Source organism: Selaginella moellendorffii, unplaced genomic scaffold, assembly GCF_000143415.4.
Source record: "Selaginella moellendorffii unplaced genomic scaffold, v1.0 SELMOscaffold_41, whole genome shotgun sequence".
NCBI classification, from domain to species: Eukaryota; Viridiplantae; Streptophyta; class Lycopodiopsida; order Selaginellales; family Selaginellaceae; genus Selaginella; species Selaginella moellendorffii.
In genome coordinates, this window is record NW_003314302.1 from 217546 (window position 1) to 236559 (window position 19014).

The window sequence follows — 19014 nt, forward strand, 5'->3', positions numbered from 1 at the left end:
AACATCCCTTTCGGGCACATCATACAAACTATGTACTAAAATCTAAGACAACTGAAGTCAACTCTAAGCCTTCACTAGTTTGTATTGGCTTACAAAAATGGAAAGGTTTTCGAACAAAGTGATCAATAGATCAACCATTGAAAAAGTCTAAGAAAATTTGTGGAAAATTTTCCATCCTAGAGAAAGAATGACTCTCAATCTAAGAATACAAACATTCAAGACTCAACTAACTTCCTCTTACCAACAACTTCACATATGTTCACCTTAACACAAGTTCTCAAGAGCCATAGTATGCTTCAACATTGAAAATTTTGCTCATATTTTTTACATCTAACATTGACATCCGCAAAATGCAAAATGAATATCCAAAGTTTGATTACGAAGACCACATCTTTGAATATCCACATTGCACTAACACTCTTCTTCAACCACTTTCAAGATTTAATATGAGGTGAAAACACTAACAAGAAAAATGACATGGAAAATCAAGCTCTAAAGAAAATTCATTATCACTCGAACAACAATGCCATTTCCACTAACACAAGTGCTCGCAATATCAATGCCTTAACTACACATCTTCTCCATTCAACAATCTACTTCAAGTGCTAACGGATCAACTGATGAGCTATATCAAATGAATGCTATAACCCTTTCTAACACCTAATGGGCAAATCTTCAAGGAAACAAGGTACCAACTTAAGCTTAGCATAATGGATCATTATTGAGAATTCAGTCAAAGTTACTACAATGCTATTATATGCAAGTAGGCTAGCTTCACTATCAACCACTTTGGGATTGATTATCATTTAACCAAGCAACTTTGTAAATGTATTACTCACTATCACATGGATATGATATAGAAATCATAATGACTTAATCATCAGTTGAGCAACACCACGAGAAACACTCATGTCATTACCTCAAAAGTTTATATGACTATCAAGTGCCAACTTGATTCGACAAAATGCAATATAAATGCCACACTTCACCGATAGAGATTTACAACACCTAACACCACTAATTTTTATTCACAATATGGACAAGTTCATGCCACTCTCTTTCCGACCAAACTCAAAATTAATCCAACACCAAGTTACTTAAGAAGCAATAACAAGGTTCCCCAGAAAAGAATTGAGCATTGTAACCTATGTCTTCTAATAACGAGCCTAGACAAAATGGTTTAGCATTTCACCGCTATCCATCCCACAACTCACCATTTGTAAGACCATCATTTCCAATATGCACCAAGGTAGGGACTCTTGATTGCAGAATGCGAACATGAGCAATGAGTGAACACCTCATTACAAATCATTTCTTCAAAAAGAGAAAATGATTTATGTATTTGATCCTTCGTCCCTGATAACTTTTTTTTTGGTCCTAACTTTGACTTAACCTCAAGCTTACGTTTGCACTGCCTTCAGTCCAATCCAAGAAAAGTTTATAAGAGAGCACGGCAATGATTACTTAAATCAATAGACTAATCCCTATAGTCTTGATTGATCCACTCATAATCATGCCTAGAAAGGATCCACTAGTGCCATGCTAGACAGCTACGGACCAGCCTATTTGCCACTCATAGCAAACCTAGGGAAGGTTTACTTTCACCCATAGTATAAGGAACAACTCATAGAACCACTGATAGGCTAACATTAATCCTGCCAACTCAAAGTGTAACCTTGAGTTGCTAATGTGCCTCACTCATGAGCCCAAGCGCAAACTTGTGTTAATGGAACATCTCACATCCATCTTATGAGCTCAAGAGCAAGCTCATATAATACAATACAAAAAGGTAACCAAATCCAACCAATGCGAAGTTTTTATACCTAAACATATACCCACTCGAATCATCGTTTTCATCTCTGCGTATCATGGCTAGGGTGTCCAGCTGGAAATAAGGCCCCAAATCGCAGAGGTTCTTACGAGTAGCAGCTATAGCATGCCTGAGAGCACCGTGATGCAACGAGATTAGTTGCCCAATTTCACTAGATAGTACTCGCTAAGACTCATTCTCTGATACCAAATGTCGTGTATGTGGTTTTGACCCTTTATCCTATGGTGATTTACCATAGGATAACATCACGAAGTGGAACCTAAACCCTCTTTGTGCCACATGACAGATGCCACATGTCATATGCCACGTGTCCAAAGGATAATGGTGTGAAACCTGAGTTTCAGAGCCTTGGGCCACTGAACAAAGGAACAGTGCCAAACTCCCAAGCATGGAGCCAAAGAGCAATGGAACTAGAACACGGAATGACTTCTGAGCATATAATGCTTTATTTCGTTAAAGTGGGACTTTTCATTATCCCACTTATGGTGTGTGGCCACATGCCATTTTTATAACAACAATAAAAAATTGAAGTTTTAACTTTATAATTTATAAATTAAAAACTTTTCATATGATTTTGTGTTATAATATTGTGAAATATAAAAAAATAAATTAAAAAACTGATAGAAATATTAATAAATATTAATTAAGTACTAGGAAATGGCATGTGGACACATGCTAATTAATGTCCCACTTTACTGAATAAGTCCCACTTTAACGAAATAAAACATTATAGCCCAAGGAGCGAAGGAATAGGAGCTCGGAGTGACTTGGAATAGTCCTAGAGCAACCAATATCTTAATGCCAAGACCAACATGCAAAACGGAGCCAAATAGAGTCTAGCGCTATTTTAGCATACTGGTGGCCTAACGCAAGGACATAGGTATTCCACCAGCTAGCATGGTGTTGAACTTAGGCTTAGACCCAAGCCGGACGCAAAACAAAGATAGACACGCAAGCGGGAGCTAAATTATGCCTTAGGTTGGTCAGCCATGCCTGACCTACCCACTATCCTTACGATACATTTGAAACCCCCTATATCCCCCCTCCCCCCCTTGAGGAACACACGCTTTGGGCTTTCACCCCAAGCCTCCTTTAGTATCAAGAGTTAGTCTCTTCGAAACTTACTAAATATGGAATGTCCTTAATTGTGTTCAAGCTAATCTTTACATTCCGTAAATATGCCAGATGAGCAAATGTAAATATTTTCCATAAATAGCATTTAGGACCGGAATGAGATTAACATAAAGAGCATGATAGCAAAGGTGTTTGGTAAACACGGTAAACTATCATCCAGCGAGATTGAGGAACTAGTTTCAATACGCAAGGGTTCTTGTCAAGTTAGTGCAAGACAGAGCAAAAAAAAATTAAAAAGCCAAGCCAAATATGCTTGGCTAAATAAACACTTAGGAATTCTGTCCTTATGCTTATCCGGCCAAGTATGGATGCAAAGTCTAGTTTACTAACACTTGAACAGAGGGACTAATAAAGGGTCTAACAATACTGATCTCCTACCATCATGATAGTAAGGAAAGAGTGTCCATAAAGACTAGCTGACAGGTAACTTTTGATACCCAAAGTCACATTCGCGACAATATTGTCTTCCAATCTTTACACTGGTGTAAACTATAAATTTTTCCTTTCTAATTTACTAGTTTATCTCATTTATCCAACCATCATAGCCTTGGCCTTAGTTAAATTCCCTTGCTAAAATTCCTATCTATTGTACCAGCTCCTACTTAGTTCTACTTAACTTCAACAACTCATTCCACAAGCAATAAAATATTAACTATCTATCCATGGGCCATACCCATACTGAGCTATTAAGCCATGGTGTTTCCCTATGGTGTCCTGAAGCAAGTGTTACACTCAAGGCTTGAGATTTAAAATATCCCATGATTAAGTCTTATTATACCAAGGGAGGGGGGAGGGGGGGGGGGGGGGGAGGGAATTGGGAAAGAATTTGGGAATTCATGGATGGATGGCTAATACTTTATTGCTCGTGTAGTGAGTTAATAAAATCAAGTATGACCAAGTAGGAGTTAGTATAATAAGCAGGAACTTTGGCAAAAGAACTTAATTAAGGCCAAGGCCGTGATGGTCAGATAGACGAGGTAAGCTAATGGCTTACAACTGGATTCAAAAACATGTTTAAACTTATCATGTAAAGTATTTTGAGTTAAAATGCAAAGAAATGTCACCTCAAACATGTGCCATTACTAATATACCATTATATGAAAAGTAATAGTGATTTAATCCTAGGATCTATCATTGATTAATGCTGTATAAATAAGGTTTATATGAAGTGCAGAGGACTATGTTGTACAATATTAACAAGTGCTGTATCACATCGAATTCAAAAACATGGTCAAAGTTATTATATAAACTACCTTTCGGTAGAATGGAAAGAAATATCACCTCAAGCATGCTCCATAATGTGAAAGATAGGAACAATTTTATTCTAGGATCTACCATTGATCAACTATTGCCAAACTAATTAAATATTGTACATATTTTCAGTGCTTTATTAAAGTTAGAAATCATTATATTCTTTTAAACTCATTTCAATATATTCCATCTGTATACTACTATCTATCATCTATAGTAAATTATTTGTCACATTGCTTTGGAAATAACACCTTCATAAAACAAGAATAATATGAATATATAAATTTTTGTATCTTTTGCTCTTTGTGTTAACTAAATGAAAATTTAACAAATAAATGACATGTAAAGCACTTGTAGCTCAGTGGATAAAGCATCTGTTTCTGGAGTAGAAAGTCACAGGTTCGAACCCTGTCCAGCGCGCTCATTACTTTGCATGGTGCTAATAATGCCAAGGTAATCTAAATCTGATTCCATTCCATCATTGCTGGTTAGAGCATGGTGCTAATAACGCCAAGGTCGCAGGTTCGAAACCTGCATGGGCCAATTCGCAATTTAACGTTAACTATTGTTTAGTAACCTTTTCAAAAAAAGGGAAAGAAAAAGTTATTAATTTATAAATAATTAACAAGAAAAACAAATGTTATTTACTAACATTTACCTCCCCCAAATTGAGCTAACAAAATTCAGGATAAATAAAAGCTGAAACCTGCATGGGCAAAATATTTTTCTCGTAATTTAAAATTAACTGTTGTTTGTAAACATTGGTAATTAACTAGCCTTTTCAAGAAAAAGGGAGAAATAGCTTAATGTATCACACTTCAATCTCACTATATTTCACAATTTCACAATCGCTAGTCGACTTAGCAGACCTTTCTGCGTGGAACCACTGGATCTTCCGCCCCTCGAGTTGGCGCCCTCTCCTGGCAAGCCCGTCCGCTACATTATTCTCATATACCTTGTCGTGCGCCTTGACTTTGCACAGCCGGATCTCCATCCCGCTCTTTGCTGCCGCACCAACGATGCACTGCAGGAGCGGCTTGAGCTGGATGCAGTCGGGGTGCTCAGGCCGGCACTGCGCAAACTGTAACAGCTTCAGCGATTGCAAACTGTCCGTGTAGATATTCAGCTTGTTGGACTGCCAGTAACCTCGAGCCCTGTACAGCTGCACTGCCGCGATGGAGTCGTGTATCGCAAGAAGCTCCATGTTGAGTGAAGACACGATGAGGCTGTCGACGATAGGGTTCCCGTTTTTGCACCAGCCGTTCTCCTGCGGGACTTGCACCGCCATGCCCGTCCCTTTGTGGGACTCCTCTGCCGACGGGAAGTAGACGCCGTACCCTGCCGAGAGCGACTCTTTATCGAAGGAACCATCAGTGAATACATTCCAAGGAGAAGATGCTTTTATTTCATCAAGTCCTCGCTCACGAGTACAAATGGTAATGGCCCATTTCTGCCATGGCTTTCCTAATCTGACTCCTACACCACCACACACCTTCTTGTTCGCGACGCACGCTTCATCCTCGCCAGCTTTGCGCTTGAGAGCCATCATCTTGTGCGTCTCGGAAGATTACCCTAAGTTTTGGGGCCCCAATTTCCACATGTATAGGTGGCTTTGGTCGTACGAAAACATTTTCTTACAAAGTAGATGCGAACTCGCCACCCTGGAGAATCAGATGAAGAAAAGCAAAAAACATCCTGCACTTGTCCAGCCAAAGATGGATTGATCGATTAGCAAACTATGACAGCAACAACAATGAAAAAGTGAAAAGAGGCATTTTCTTCACTGGATGAAAGCCTTCCACTGTAGTGTCCCTTTTCGCAGCCTCTCGGGAACAGCCTGAGACCACTGTGTGAGATTGGGGAGGGGACCCGTGAAAGCCATCTTGTTATTCACTTGATCAAGCTTCCGCCAGTTCACCTGCTGTTCCTTCAACTCGTAAGCGCTTTAAGTATTAGGAAATGGAGAAAGAAAAAGTCTTACCTCGCCTGGAAATGCCTTTGACATCGCATAAAGAACATGGTTCTCGCCCGTAATTGTGGACTGTAGAGTTTCATCATCGTCATGTCCACGTCTTTGCTCTTCCACGCAGTTGATCATGATCCGGCCCCCGGGTCTCAGTCTTTTCCTGAGCTTAAACCATGTCTCTGCCTGGAAGGAAGAATCAGGAAAAGATATCAGTGATCTGATGCTCCGCAGAGACTAAAACTCGTTTCTCACCTCCTTGAGAACTGGCAGAACATCGCCATTTGAGAACAAATCCACGACAATGCCTGTAGAAAAGTGAGGTCGAAAGATTAACAAAAAAAAGAGAGGTTGCACCGAGCTACCTGCGAATCCACCCTTGGGATCATTTGCATCCGAGAGAGCATCGTCGATGTGAATTGTAAGCCCTCCACCGTGTTTGTTTTTGCCTTCTAACTCCGACAAGCCGAGAAAATCCCTTGCCTTGTCAATTAGCTGCAAGCTTCAACGACGTAAGAGTTTGCATTGACGGTGTCAAAGAGTTACTCACGATCTCATCAATTTCCCAGCCTATCAATTCTCGCTTCGGCCACAAGTGGAGCAGCAATCGTGCAGCAGTACCACCGCCCTGATGATCAAACACAGAAAAACCAGGAAAGCTAGGAAGAAATCGAAAAGCTCTTACCAGTCCTAGAATTGCAATGGGACCTCTGGGAATGATCGGTGGAAGCGAGGAGAACTCGTCCTTCAATCACACAAAGTAGTCATAACTCCTTCCTCAAGAACGGAAGTTGTTTATCCAGTATGACCCGACCCACACAGAATCCTCCTTGTAAATACTATGAACATTTCCTACATTGGGACGTAAAGCTCTCTCAATCACCACAAAAAGAACCAAATGATCTATAGATGAGAGAGATTGCTCACCTGTTTGATCCAGCAGCAGCAATCTAGCTCCCGCGAATTCACTGGGCGAATCCCTGGGCACCTCGAGAATCGCAATGGCGTTGTCATCATCATCATCATCATCATCATCATCATCATCATCATCATCATCATCATCGAGGTCACGACGGTGGGAGCGGCCGCGGTGGCCTCCAAATCCTCCTCCGTCCATTGCTCCACCGAGAAATCTCTCTTCCTCTTGGACGAGGACGTGGCAGTATCATCCTCCCAAACTGAACACCTTAAATAGACAGGAAAATATATAGCCTATGAATGTTTCGAACCTGAGACCTTGGCATTATTAACAACATGCTCTGACCAACTGAGCTAATAGGCCTTAAACATTAAGTGATTTATCTATATACTTGTTCATCCTTTTATCCTTTTATTAGACAAATGCGTCTGCCGGATCTTGGTGTGGCTCCAAGTGCTGGAAGTCACTCATTGAGGATGCCACTCACTGGAGAAGCTTGCCGCAGTTGCATGAGTCGTGGTCTGTAGACAATAGTGAGCTGACAAAACAGGAAGCCCTAATGTCTATGTGGTGACCCCAAACTGAAGCCACTCACCAAACCAAATTTATCGCATAGGAGCTGAAACTGGTGTGACCCCAACAGCTTGGTGAGAAGGTTGGCAGGCATGTCCTCTGTCCCGAGATGTATCTCACGGAGCTTGGATCGTCAACGTGAGCTCCGGAATGTAAGCCACCTTAAGATCTTACAAAATTTTGCTCCAGGCTGGTGGACTTTTATGGGAGATTGGAGGATTCGGTGCAAAGTCCTTGCACCATAGTAGGATGGCTATCATGCACAGAATGGAGACGAAGAATCGGCTCCATCAATTGACGAAGCTGGCGAACCGAGCGCAGCGACTTTGGTTGTTGTTATTGAGTCTCCAAAGGTAAGTTTGAGAAGTGATCGGAACTAATGGTGCTGGGATATACTGAAAGTGGTGAAACCGAGAATGGTCATCAACCATACGCAAAAGTGTCCACTCTCCCCTACATTGTTTGCAAAGGCACTCGAGCTTTATTCGCAAATGATCCAAGGCTGAGGCTCTTCGCCGGTCACGTCATTCTCCTCGCAGCAAAACCTTGCCGAGAAGGAGCAACTGAAGCCGCTTGAGGATTCGCACAGCTTACACGACCAGTGAGGTTTTTCGACTTGGAACTTGACACCATGCTGGCAATTAAGCTGCTGGATTCTTACGAAGGTCGTTGATGTCTCGTACGTCTGTAAAGAAGATTGGAGACAAAGTGATTGTATTAGAGGCCCGATGAGACGGTGGATCCGCCTGCCATCACATTTCTTTATTGATGGCTGAAGCCTTACATCATGGATAATGCGATTCCGAAACTCATGTTTCTATGGTTTTATGTTTCTATGAGGCCGATAAAAAAGTATAGGCTTTGAAAATAAATCTGGTGTGAGCGTGAAGGCCGTCTTATAGTTATACTTGCTGCAGATACTCCATGAATTATTCTTGAAGAAGAAGGCCATCGGTGGAGAGACTGATAACATACTTGGTCGCACAACAACGGAATGCTTGATAACAAAATACTCAAACTCAAGACAGCCATTCTTCACCAAGTCACCCATGTAAACCTCACTCAAAAGTTTCCAATCTGTTGTCTCCATATTGAGTTCCCATGCAGCAGCAGACACCTTATAACCACCACTTATAGTTGACGAAACAAGAATCCACCTCCCATTGTAATCTACAATACAAGGCAGCCCACAACAGAAAAGATTGCTTGGAAACTTCACCTTGACCCTGTCATAGCAACCTGAAACCTGATCAAACACAGCCACGTAAAGAAGATCAACCCGACCACCGGTGATCTTTAGCGACTGCCTGTTAGGTGATGCAAACATACTGGATCCGAGCCATGGTCCCTTGTCATCCGCAGCGAGATCATCAATGCTCTTCTTGCTTGTAAACTGGCAGCGCCGCCACTGCCTACTGAGCGAATTGAATAGCCAGTAGTGATCAAAATCTGCAAGGAGAAACACCAGGACCTTGAAGTACCCTGTGCATGAATCCACAAGCAGTTTCCCCTCTTTCCTCGAGACCTCGTTCACCGGGAGCTTGGGGAGGCGACACCACTTCCCGGTGATCGGATTCCCAACCATGTAATAGGGAAGGTGGTGTCTCTGGAGATTCACAAAATAGCCACACACCAGGCCGCAGGACGAGTCGGCAAATATCCTAAACCTGCAGCGTCCTTCACCCCAAGGACCTCTATTCTTCAAGCGCAAGGGCAAATTAAGATGGCGAGCCCTGTGGGGAGAATTACTAGTTGCCAAGATACGACAGAGAACGGAACTGTTGTCTACAAACCACGACTCATGCAACCGCGGCAAGCTTCTCCAGCGAGTGGCATCCTCAATGAGTGACTTCCAGCGCTTGCATACAAGCTTGCAGCGGACAAGGTCTGGAATGGGGAGCCATGCCAAGATCCGGCAGACGCACTCGTCAGGTAGCTCCTCACACTCGAAACTCTCAGGAAACAAAAAGGCGAGGCAAACGCGCAGCCCGGCCAACATCTCGAAGCAAAACAAGGCCTTTTCCCTTTCCTCGTTAAATAGAGACGAAGATATGGCCTATGCAGGTTTCGAACCTGCGACCTTGGCGTTATTAGCACCACGCTCTGACCAACTGAGCTAATAGGCCTTATACATTAAGCGATTAATGTAATGCTTATCTATTGGTTGGAATTATGTAGTAGCATATGGCCGAGCTTCACTTGCCCGTGCTCGATCTTCTTCTCGTTAGGTCTAATCCACTTGTATTGCGATGCTCGCCGGCGATTCCAGTCGCAGCGCCCAGATGCCGCATTGCCCGTCTTGCCGCCAATGCCACGTCCTCGTCCAAGAGGAAGAGAGATTTCTCGGTGGAGCAATGGACGGAGGAGGATTTGGAGGCCACCGCGGCCGCTCCCACCGTCGTGACCTCGATGATGAGCTTCTACAACGCCATTGCGATTCTCGAGGTGCCCAGGGATTCGCCCAGTGAATTCGCGGGAGCTAGATTGCTGCTGCTGGATCAAACAGGTGAGCAATCTCTCTCATCTATAGATCATTTGGTTCTTTTTGTGGTGATTGAGAGTGCCAATGTAGGAAATGTTCATAGTATTTACAAGGAGGATTCTGTGTGGGTCGGGTCATACTGGGTAAACAACTTCCGTTCTTGAGGAGTGAAAAGAGCTATGACTTCTTTGTGTGATTGAAGGACGAGTTCTCCTCGCTTCCACCGATCATTCCCAGAGGTCCCATTGCAATTCTAGGACTGGTAAGAGCTTTACGATTTCTTCCTAGCTTTCTCTGTGTTTGATCATCAGGGCGGTGGTACTGCTGCACGATTGCTGCTCCACTTGTGGCCGGAGCGAGAATTGATAGGCTGGGAAATTGATGAGATCGTGAGTAACTCTTTGACACCGTCAATGCAAACTCTTACGTCGTTGAAGCTTGCAGCTAATTGACAAGGCAAGGGATTATCTCGGCTTGTCGGAGTTAGAAGGCAAAAACAAACACGGTGGAGGGCTTACAATTCACATCGACGATGCTCTCTCGGATGCAAATGATCCCAAGGGTGGATTCGCAGGTAGCTCGGTGCAACCTCTCTTTTTTCTGTTAATCTTTCGACCTCAGGCATTGTCGTGGATTTGTTCTCAAATGGCGATGTTCTGCCAGTTCTCAAGGAGGTGAGAAACGAGTTTTAGTCTCTGCGGAGCATCAGATCACTGATATCTTTTCCTGATTCTTCCTTCCAGGCAGAGACATGGTTTAAGCTCAGGAAAAGACTGAGACCCGGGGGCCGGATCATGATCAACTGCGTGGAAGAGCAAAGACGTGGACATGACGATGATGAAACTCTACAGTCCACAATTACGGGCGAGAACCATGTTCTTTATGCGATGTCAAAGGCATTTCCAGGCGAGGTAAGACTTTTTCTTTCTCCATTTCCTAATACTTAAAGCGCTTACGAGTTGAAGGAACAGCAGGTGAACTGGCGGAAGCTTGATCAAGTGAATAACAAGATGGCTTTCACGGGTCCCCTCCCCAATCTCACACAGTGGTCTCAGGCTGTTCCCGAGAGGCTGCGAAAAGGGACACTACAGTGGAAGGCTTTCATCCAGTGAAGAAAATGCCTCTTTTCACTTTTTCATTGTTGTTGCTGTCATAGTTTGCTAATCGATCAATCCATCTTTGGCTGGACAAGTGCAGGATGTTTTTTGCTTTTCTTCATCTGATTCTCCAGGGTGGCGAGTTCACATCTACCTCGTACGAAAATGTTTTCGTACAACCAAAGCCACCTATACATGTGGAAATTGGGGCCCCAAAACTTAGGGTAATCTTCCGAGACGCACAAGATGATGGCTCTCAAGCGCAAAGCTGGCGAGGATGAAGCGTGCGTCGCGAACAAGAAGGTGTGTGGTGGTGTAGGAGTCAGATTAGGAAAGCCATGGCAGAAATGGGCCATTACCATTTGTACTCGTGAGCGAGGACTTGATGAAATAAAAGCATCTTCTCCTTGGAATGTATTCACTGATGGATCCTTCGATAAAGAGTCGCTCTCGGCAGGGTACGGCGTCTACTTCCCGTCGGCAGAGGAGTCCCACAAAGGGACGGGCATGGCGGTGCAAGTCCCGCAGGAGAACGGCTGGTGCAAAAACGGGAACCCTATCGTCGACAGCCTCATCGTGTCTTCGCTCAACATGGAGCTTCTTGCGATACACGACTCCATCGCGGCAGTGCAGCTGTACAAGGCTCAAGGTTACTGGCAGTCCAACAAGCTGAATATCTACACGGACAGTTTGCAGTCGCTGAAGCTGTTGCAGTTTGCGCAGTGCCGGCCTGAGCACCCCGACTGCATCCAGCTCAAGCCGCTCCTGCAGTGCATCGTTGGTGCGGCAGCAAAGAGCGGGATGGAGATCCGGCTGTGCAAAGTCAAGGCGCACGACAAGGTATATGAGAATAATGTAGCGGACGGGCTTGCCAGGAGAGGGCGCCAACTCGAGGGGCGGAAGATCCAGTGGTTCCACGCAGAAAGGTCTGCTAAGTCGACCAGCGATTGTGAAATTGTGAAATATAGTGAGATTGAAGTGTGATACATTAAGCTATTTCTCCCTTTTTCTTGAAAAGGCTTGTTAATTACCAATGTTTACAAACAACAGTTAATTTTAAATTACGAGAAAAATATTTTGCCCATAGCTTTTATTTTATCCTGAATTTTGTTAGCTCAATTTGGAGGAGGTAAATGTTAGTAAATAACATTTGTTTTGCTTGTTAACTATTTATAAATTAATAACTTTTTCTTTCCCTTTTTTTGAAAAGGTTACCAAACAATAGTTAACTCTAAATTGTGAATTGGCCCATGCAGGTTTCGAACCTGTGTATTAGCACCACGCTCTGACCAGCTGAGCTAATAGGCCTTAAACAATCAAGGATGATTGGAATGGAATCAGATTTAGAATTTAAGAGCGCAAGGTAATCAGCGCGCTGGACAGGGTTCGAACCTGTGACTTTCTGCTCCAGAAATAGATGCTTTATCCAGTGAGCTACAAGTGCTTTACATGTCATTTATTTGTTAAATTTTTATTTAGTTAACACAAAGAGCAAAAGATACAAAATTTTTATATATTCATATTATTCTTGTCTTATGAAGGTGTTATTTGCAAAGCAATGTGACAGATAATTTACTATAGATGATAGATAATAGTATACAGGTGGAATATATTGAAATGAGTTCAAAAGAATGTAATGATTATGATAGATCCTAGGATAAAATCACTATTACTTTTCATATAATAATATATTAATAATGACACATGTTTGAGGTGACATTTCTTTTCATTTTAACTCAGAATACTTTACATGATAAGTTTAAGCATGTTTTTGAATCTGGTTGTAAGCCATAAATTTTTCTTTTCCAAATTGTTAGCTTACCTTCTATCTGACCATCACAGCCTTGGCCTTAATTAAGTTCTCTTGCCAAAGTTCCTACCTATTATAACAACTCCTATTTGGTCATACTTGATTTTAGTAATTCACTACACAAATAACAAAGTGTTAGCCGTCCATCCACAAATTCGCAAATTCTTTCCTAATCTCCCCCTCAGGTTAAACTGGACTTAAAGTTTAGTTACACTCCCTGCATGCACAAGTAGCCATGCATACTATGCCTCTAGGTTTTTAACATCCCTTGGTACAACAAGATTTAATCATGAGATATTTTAAATCCCAAGCCTTGGGTGTAGCATTTGCTTTAGGACACCATAGGGAAACACCATGGCTTAATGGCCCGGTATGGGTATGGCCTGTGGATGGATGGCTAACATTTTATTGTTTGTGAAGTGAGTTGTTGAAATTAAGTAGAAATAAGTAGGAGTTGGTACAATAGATAGGAATTTTAGCAAGGGAATTTAACTAAGGCCAAGGCTGTGATGGTCGAATAAACGAGATAAACTAGCAAATTGGAAAGGAAAAATTTATGGTTTACACTAGTGTAAAGATTGGAAGACAATATTGTCGCGAATGTGACTTTGGGTATTAAAAGTTACCTGTTGGCTAGTCTTTATGGATACTCTTTCCTTACTACCATAATGGCAGGAGGTCAGTATTATTAAACCCTTTATTAGTCCCTCTTGTTCAAGTGTTAGTAAACTGGACTTTACATTTATACTTGGCCGGATGAGCATAAAGATAGAATTCTTAAGTGTTTATTTGGCCAAGCATACTTGGCCCGGCCTTTTAGTTTTCTTTTGCTCTATCTTGCATTAGCTTGATAAGAACCCTCACGTATTGAAACTAGTTCCTCAATATCGTTGAATGATAGCTTACCGTGTTTGCCAAACACCTTTGTTATCATGCTTTTTGTGTTAGTTTCATTTCGGTCCCAAATGTTATTTATGGAAAGTGTCTAGATTTGCTCATTTGGTCTACGGAATGTAGAGATTAGCCTGAACACATTGGTGTTCGTCTCGTGTCCAAATTTGTAATCTATAAACATTCCATATTTAATAAGTTTCAAACTTGTTCCAGAAACTAACTCCTGATACTAAGGGAGGCTTGGGGTGAAAACCCAAAGTGTGTGTTCCTCAAGGGGGGGGGGATATGGGGGGTTCCAAATGTATAGTAGGGATAGCAGGTAGGTTGGGCATGGGTAACCAACTTGAGGCATAATTTAGCCACCAGTTGTTTGGCTTTGTTTTGCATATTGGTCCTAGCATTAAGATGCTGGTTGCTCTAGGACTATTCTAAGTCGCTCTGGGCTCCTATTGCTTTGTTCCTTGGGCTGTATGCTCGGGAGTCATTCCATGCTCTAGTGGGTGCTATCCTATGGTAAATCACTATAGTGATTTACCATGTACGTTACATTTGGTAACGTATATTACATTTGGTATCAGAGAATGAATCTTAGCCAGTACTATCCAATAAAATTGGGTAACTAGTCTCATTGTATAAGTAGAGATGAAAACGATGATCCAAGTGGGTACATGTTTGGATATAAAGACTTCGCATTGGTTTCTTGGGTATAAATTTGGTTACCTTTTTGTACCGTATTATATGAGTTTGCTCTTGAGCTCATAAGATGGATGTGAGATGTTCCATTAGTAGGAGTTTGTGCTTGGGCTTATGAGTGAGGCACATTAGCAACTCAAGGTTACACTTTGAGTTGGCAGGATTAATGTTAGCCTATCAATGGTTCCATGAATTGTTCTTTGTACCATAGGTGAAAGTAAACCTTTCCTGGGTTTGCTATGAGTGGCAAATAAGTTGGTCCATAGCTGTTTAGCATAGTATTAGTGGATCCTTCCTAGGTATGATTATGAGTGGATCAATCAAGATTGGGATTAGTCTATTGATTTAAGTAATCATTGCCGTGCTCTCTTATAAACTTTTTTTGGATTGGACTGAAAGCAGTGCAAATGTAAGCTTGAGGTTAAGTCAAAGTTAGGACTGAAAAGAGAGTTATCAGGGACGAAGGATCAAATACGTAAATCATTTTCTCTTCTTGAAGAAATGATTTGCAATGAGGTGTTAACTCATTGCTCATGTTCACATTATGCAATCAAGAGTCCCTACCTTGGTGCATATTGGAAATGATGGTCTTACAAATGGTGAGTTGTGGGATGGATAGTAGTGAAATGCTAAACTATTTTATCTAGGCTCGCTATTAAAAGACTTGGATTACAATGCTCAATTCTTTTCCGGGGAACCTTGCTATTGCTCTTTGAGTAGCTTGGTGTTGGATTAGTTTTGAGTTTGGTAGGAAAGAGAGTGGCATGAACTTGTCCATATTGTGAATAAAAATTAGTGGTGTTGGGTGTTGTAAATCTCTATCAGTGAAGTGTGGCATTTATGTTGCATTTTGTCGAATCGAGTTGGCACTTCATAGTCACATAAACCTTTGAGGTAATGACATGAGTGTTTCTCGTGGTATTGCTCAACTGATGATTAAGTCATTATGATTTCTATATCATATCCATGTGATAGTGAGTAATGCATTTACGAAGTTGCTTGGTTAAATGATAATTAACCCCAAAGTGGTTGATAGTGAAGCTAACCTACTTGCACATAATAGCATTGTAGTAGCTTTTATTGGATTCTCAATGGTGATCCATTATGCTAAGCTTAAGTTGGTACCTTGTTTCCTTGAAAGTTTGCCTATTAAGTGTTAGAAAAGGTTATAGCATTCATTTGCTATATCTCATCAGTTGATCCGTTAACACTTGGAGTAGATTGTTGGATGGAGAAAATGTGTAGTTAAAGCATTGATATTGCTAGCACTTGTGTTAGTGGAAATGGCATTTTTGTTCAAGTGATAAGGAATTTTCCTTAGAGCTCGATTTTCCATGTCATTTTTTTTGTTAGTGTTTTCATCTTATATTATATCTTGAAAGTGGTTGAAGAAGAGTGTTAATGCAATGTGAATATTCAAAAATGTGGTCTTTATGATCAAACCTTGGATGTTCATTTTGCATTTTGTAAATGTCGGTGTTAGATGTTGGAAATATAGGCAAAATTTTCGATGTTGAAGCATACTATGGCTCTTGAGAACTTGTGTTGAGGTGAACATATGTGAAGTTGTTGGTAGGAGGAAGTTAGTTGAGTCTTGAATGTTTGTATTCCTAGACTGAGAGTCATTCTTTCTCTAGGATGGAAAATTTTCCACAAATTTTCTTAGATTTTTTCAATGGTTGATCTATTGATCACTTTACTCAAAAACCTTTCCATTTTTGTAAGCTGATACAAACTAGTGAAGGGGTTAGAGTTGACTTCAATTGTCTTAGATCTTAGTAAGTAGTTTGTATGATGCGCCCGAAAGGGATGTTGACTTTTGGGGCTAAGGCAATTGAGTTGGATAGAGTCTGGAGTTGGTGTAGAAAAGTGGCCGTTATGCTTTTCTAAGAAAGGTGACCTTTGTGCCTTTCTTCTATAGCGTTTTGCTTGGTGGCAGGTTGCACTTTGCATTTCATTACAGTTTATAAGGGTAGTGAGCTCTCACTGATCCTGATTTAGTCTTGGTAGCCCTGTGCCTTAGCTGAAGATGGTGATGTCCAACTTAGTTGTTTGAGGTTGAGATGTTAGTACCTATACTATAGCTTTGTCTATGGGGAGGTTGTGTATTAATATGAGTCCATCTTATGGTCTTCACTTTAGTTTTAACTGAGTGTTGATCATGCACAGCTAGCCTCTTCAAGGCATGCTTAGAGCTGTTGGCTAAAGGCATTAGTGAGCTTATTACAGTTAAGTTGGATTTGAGTGGTCATTTAGTTCATGCTTGTCTATGAGCCAATTGTAGGCGACTAAATTATCCATTCTACTTTAGTCACTTAACCACACCTCCGACCACTTGGAGGAGTCTCATTCACAACCTCCATAAGTCCAACTAGGACTTGGGACTTGCTAGCCCCGAGAATGGCATCCATGCCACTCAACATTTGCACTTGGTCCAAGTGCTCCACGTGTCCGATCCCATGACCGACACTCAAAGGTACCACCGACATGCCAGCCCGTTACACTAAGGCCATGCCCAATCACCTTTGCCACACTGGTAGTCCATTACCACTTGCATCACAGTCTTGGCTCTCCAAGACTAGGCAAACCATCCGTGAGTGGTCATCTGAGATCCACTCCTTAGCACCCTTAGGATGCCCACCGACAAGGGGAATAGCCTTCCCCAATATCCCTCTGTCAGTCCCCACTAAGTCCCTTTCTGCCCCTGGCCATGTTTGCCAACACTGCCACTGGATCGAGACCCACAGGCCCGACCACCAAGTCCCACGGTCCTCTAGGACTTCCTCACCACACGACTGTGTCCTTGGTCACTACCCCAGAGGACTGCTCCTCTTCCTTTCCACAGTCTGGGCCTTTGGGGCAACATTTCGGAACACCGTGGCCTTACGCGAGCCACCTGGGTACTCTCCTTGCCTTCTGCCCTTAGGTGCTCTAGCCATGGGCTTAGAGCGAGGTTCCGTTGAGCCACGCCTGGTATCCAAGTAGGTAGTGCCACCCACACTTGGACTGGGAGCATCGGCCAGTCGATCTCCCGGGGGAACTAGAGCCGGCTCTTGAACACTTCACCAAGCTACCCCGCTTGTCGGTCCGTATTCACTCTAGTCTTGGACTTCCCAGTGGTCAGTTCATCACCCAACACTGGGTCTGGCCTTCCTGGGCCAAACTGGCCTTTCCTGGCCAAACTGGCTCCACTACAGTCCTCCCCCTTACTATACTTTTGGAGGTCACCAAACCCCCCAGGGTCTGGGAGACGAATGCTTTGGGCTTTCACCCTCTCAGGCTCCGGACTCGGACTCGGACTCGGACTCGGACTCGGACTCGGATTCGGACTCGGACTCGGGCTCGGGCTCGGTCTCGGCCTCGGCCTCGGTCTCGGTCTCGGTCCCGATCTCGGTCTCGGTCTCGGTCTCGATCCCGGTCTCGGTCCCGGTCTCGGTCCCGGTCTGGGTCTCGACTTCGGACTCCATCTCGGACTCCATCTCGGACTCCATTTCGGGTCCATCTCAGGTCCACCTCGGACTCCATCTCGGACTCCACTTCGGACTCCATCTCGAACTCCATCTCGGGTCCATCTCGGACTCCATCTCGGACTCCATCTCGGACTCCATCTCGGACTCCATCTCGGGTCCATCTCGGAGTCCATCTCGGACTCCATTTCGGGTCCATCTCGGGTCCACCTCGGACTCCATCTCGGACTCCATCTCGGACTCCATCTCAGACTCCATCTCGGGTCCATCTCAGACTCCACTTCGGACTCCATCTCGGGTCCATCTCGGGTCCACCTCGGACTCCACTTCGGACTCCAACTCGGGTCCATCTCGGACTCCACTTCGGACTCCAACTCGGGTCCATCTCAGACTCCACTTCGGACTCCAACTCGAGTCCATCTCAGACACTCCCACGTGTCATGTGTTGGTCCTTTTGGGTCCCTTTTTGGAGCCTCGCCTTTTGCTCGCTTTGTGCTCGTTCCTCGAGCACTTCGTTGGGAGTTCCACTCCCGCTCTTGACTTTTCAAGTCGGAGCTTTTGGTCCAAACGTGTTACGCTCGTTTGGCTCTCGCTTCGGCCACTACCATGTGGCGCCCTTCCGGCTCCACTTTGGGGCCTAGGGATTTTGTGTCTCACAACTCCACCACCCATAGACAAAGTTCGATGTCCTCATCGAACGGTAAACCCTTTCATAAAGTAAAACCCACACGTGTTACCATTTCCATCTTTGGCACCTAGCCAATATTTGTCTATGGTTTGACACCAAAGGCTCACCATGCCTTGTCCATCCTTTAAGGAGCGTAGTCTCTCCAACTTAGAGACTGATTGGACCACATGTAATGGTTCTCTCCTTTTATTGGTTTAGTTCTCGCTAAACCT

The 19014-nt window shown here is 43.2% G+C and overlaps 2 protein-coding genes and 1 non-coding gene across 3 annotated transcripts; 1 reads left to right on the forward strand and 2 right to left on the reverse strand.

Annotated features, from left to right (window-relative positions):
* Nucleotides 1-5917: 5917 nt before the first annotated feature.
* LOC9634775 lies at nt 5918-7765 on the reverse strand. Its single transcript, XM_024684442.1, has 9 exons — nt 7694-7765; nt 7107-7209; nt 6979-7031; nt 6865-6924; nt 6730-6807; nt 6545-6674; nt 6435-6487; nt 6198-6365; nt 5918-6137 (listed from the first exon to the last, which is right to left on the reverse strand). Exons 1-9 carry the CDS (start codon nt 7763-7765, stop codon nt 5997-5999), a joined length of 858 nt encoding a protein of 285 aa, XP_024540210.1. The 3' UTR covers nt 5918-5996.
* A 1958-nt stretch (nt 7766-9723) lies between these two features.
* Nucleotides 9724-9797, reverse strand: TRNAI-AAU. The gene has a single exon. It is a non-coding gene; the product is annotated as a tRNA-Ile (tRNA).
* A 58-nt stretch (nt 9798-9855) lies between these two features.
* On the forward strand, nt 9856-11344 carry LOC9634777. Its single transcript, XM_024684443.1, has 8 exons — nt 9856-10177; nt 10244-10296; nt 10356-10415; nt 10465-10542; nt 10598-10727; nt 10775-10827; nt 10897-11064; nt 11128-11344. The coding sequence occupies exons 1-8, from the start codon at nt 9856-9858 to the stop codon at nt 11263-11265; spliced, it is 1002 nt and encodes a 333-aa protein (XP_024540211.1). The 3' UTR covers nt 11266-11344.
* Nucleotides 11345-19014: the final 7670 nt, after the last annotated feature.

Excerpts from the sequence above, each read along its gene's own strand:
- LOC9634775 (XM_024684442.1), bottom strand. The coding sequence starts at position 7,765 with ATGCCTGCCAACCTTCTCACCAAGCTGTTGGGGTCACACCAGTTTCAG. Across the intron at positions 6,925-6,978 it reads TGTGGGTCGGGTCATACTGG|GACGAGTTCTCCTCGCTTCC; the intron begins ATAAACAACTTC and ends GTGTGATTGAAG. Across the intron at positions 6,366-6,434 it reads TTCTGCCAGTTCTCAAGGAG|GCAGAGACATGGTTTAAGCT; the intron begins GTGAGAAACGAG and ends TCTTCCTTCCAG.
- LOC9634777 (XM_024684443.1), top strand. The coding sequence starts at position 9,856 with ATGGCCGAGCTTCACTTGCCCGTGCTCGATCTTCTTCTCGTTAGGTCT. Across the intron at positions 10,728-10,774 it reads TCCCAAGGGTGGATTCGCAG|GCATTGTCGTGGATTTGTTC; the intron begins GTAGCTCGGTGC and ends TTTCGACCTCAG. Across the intron at positions 11,065-11,127 it reads CAAAGGCATTTCCAGGCGAG|GTGAACTGGCGGAAGCTTGA; the intron begins GTAAGACTTTTT and ends AAGGAACAGCAG.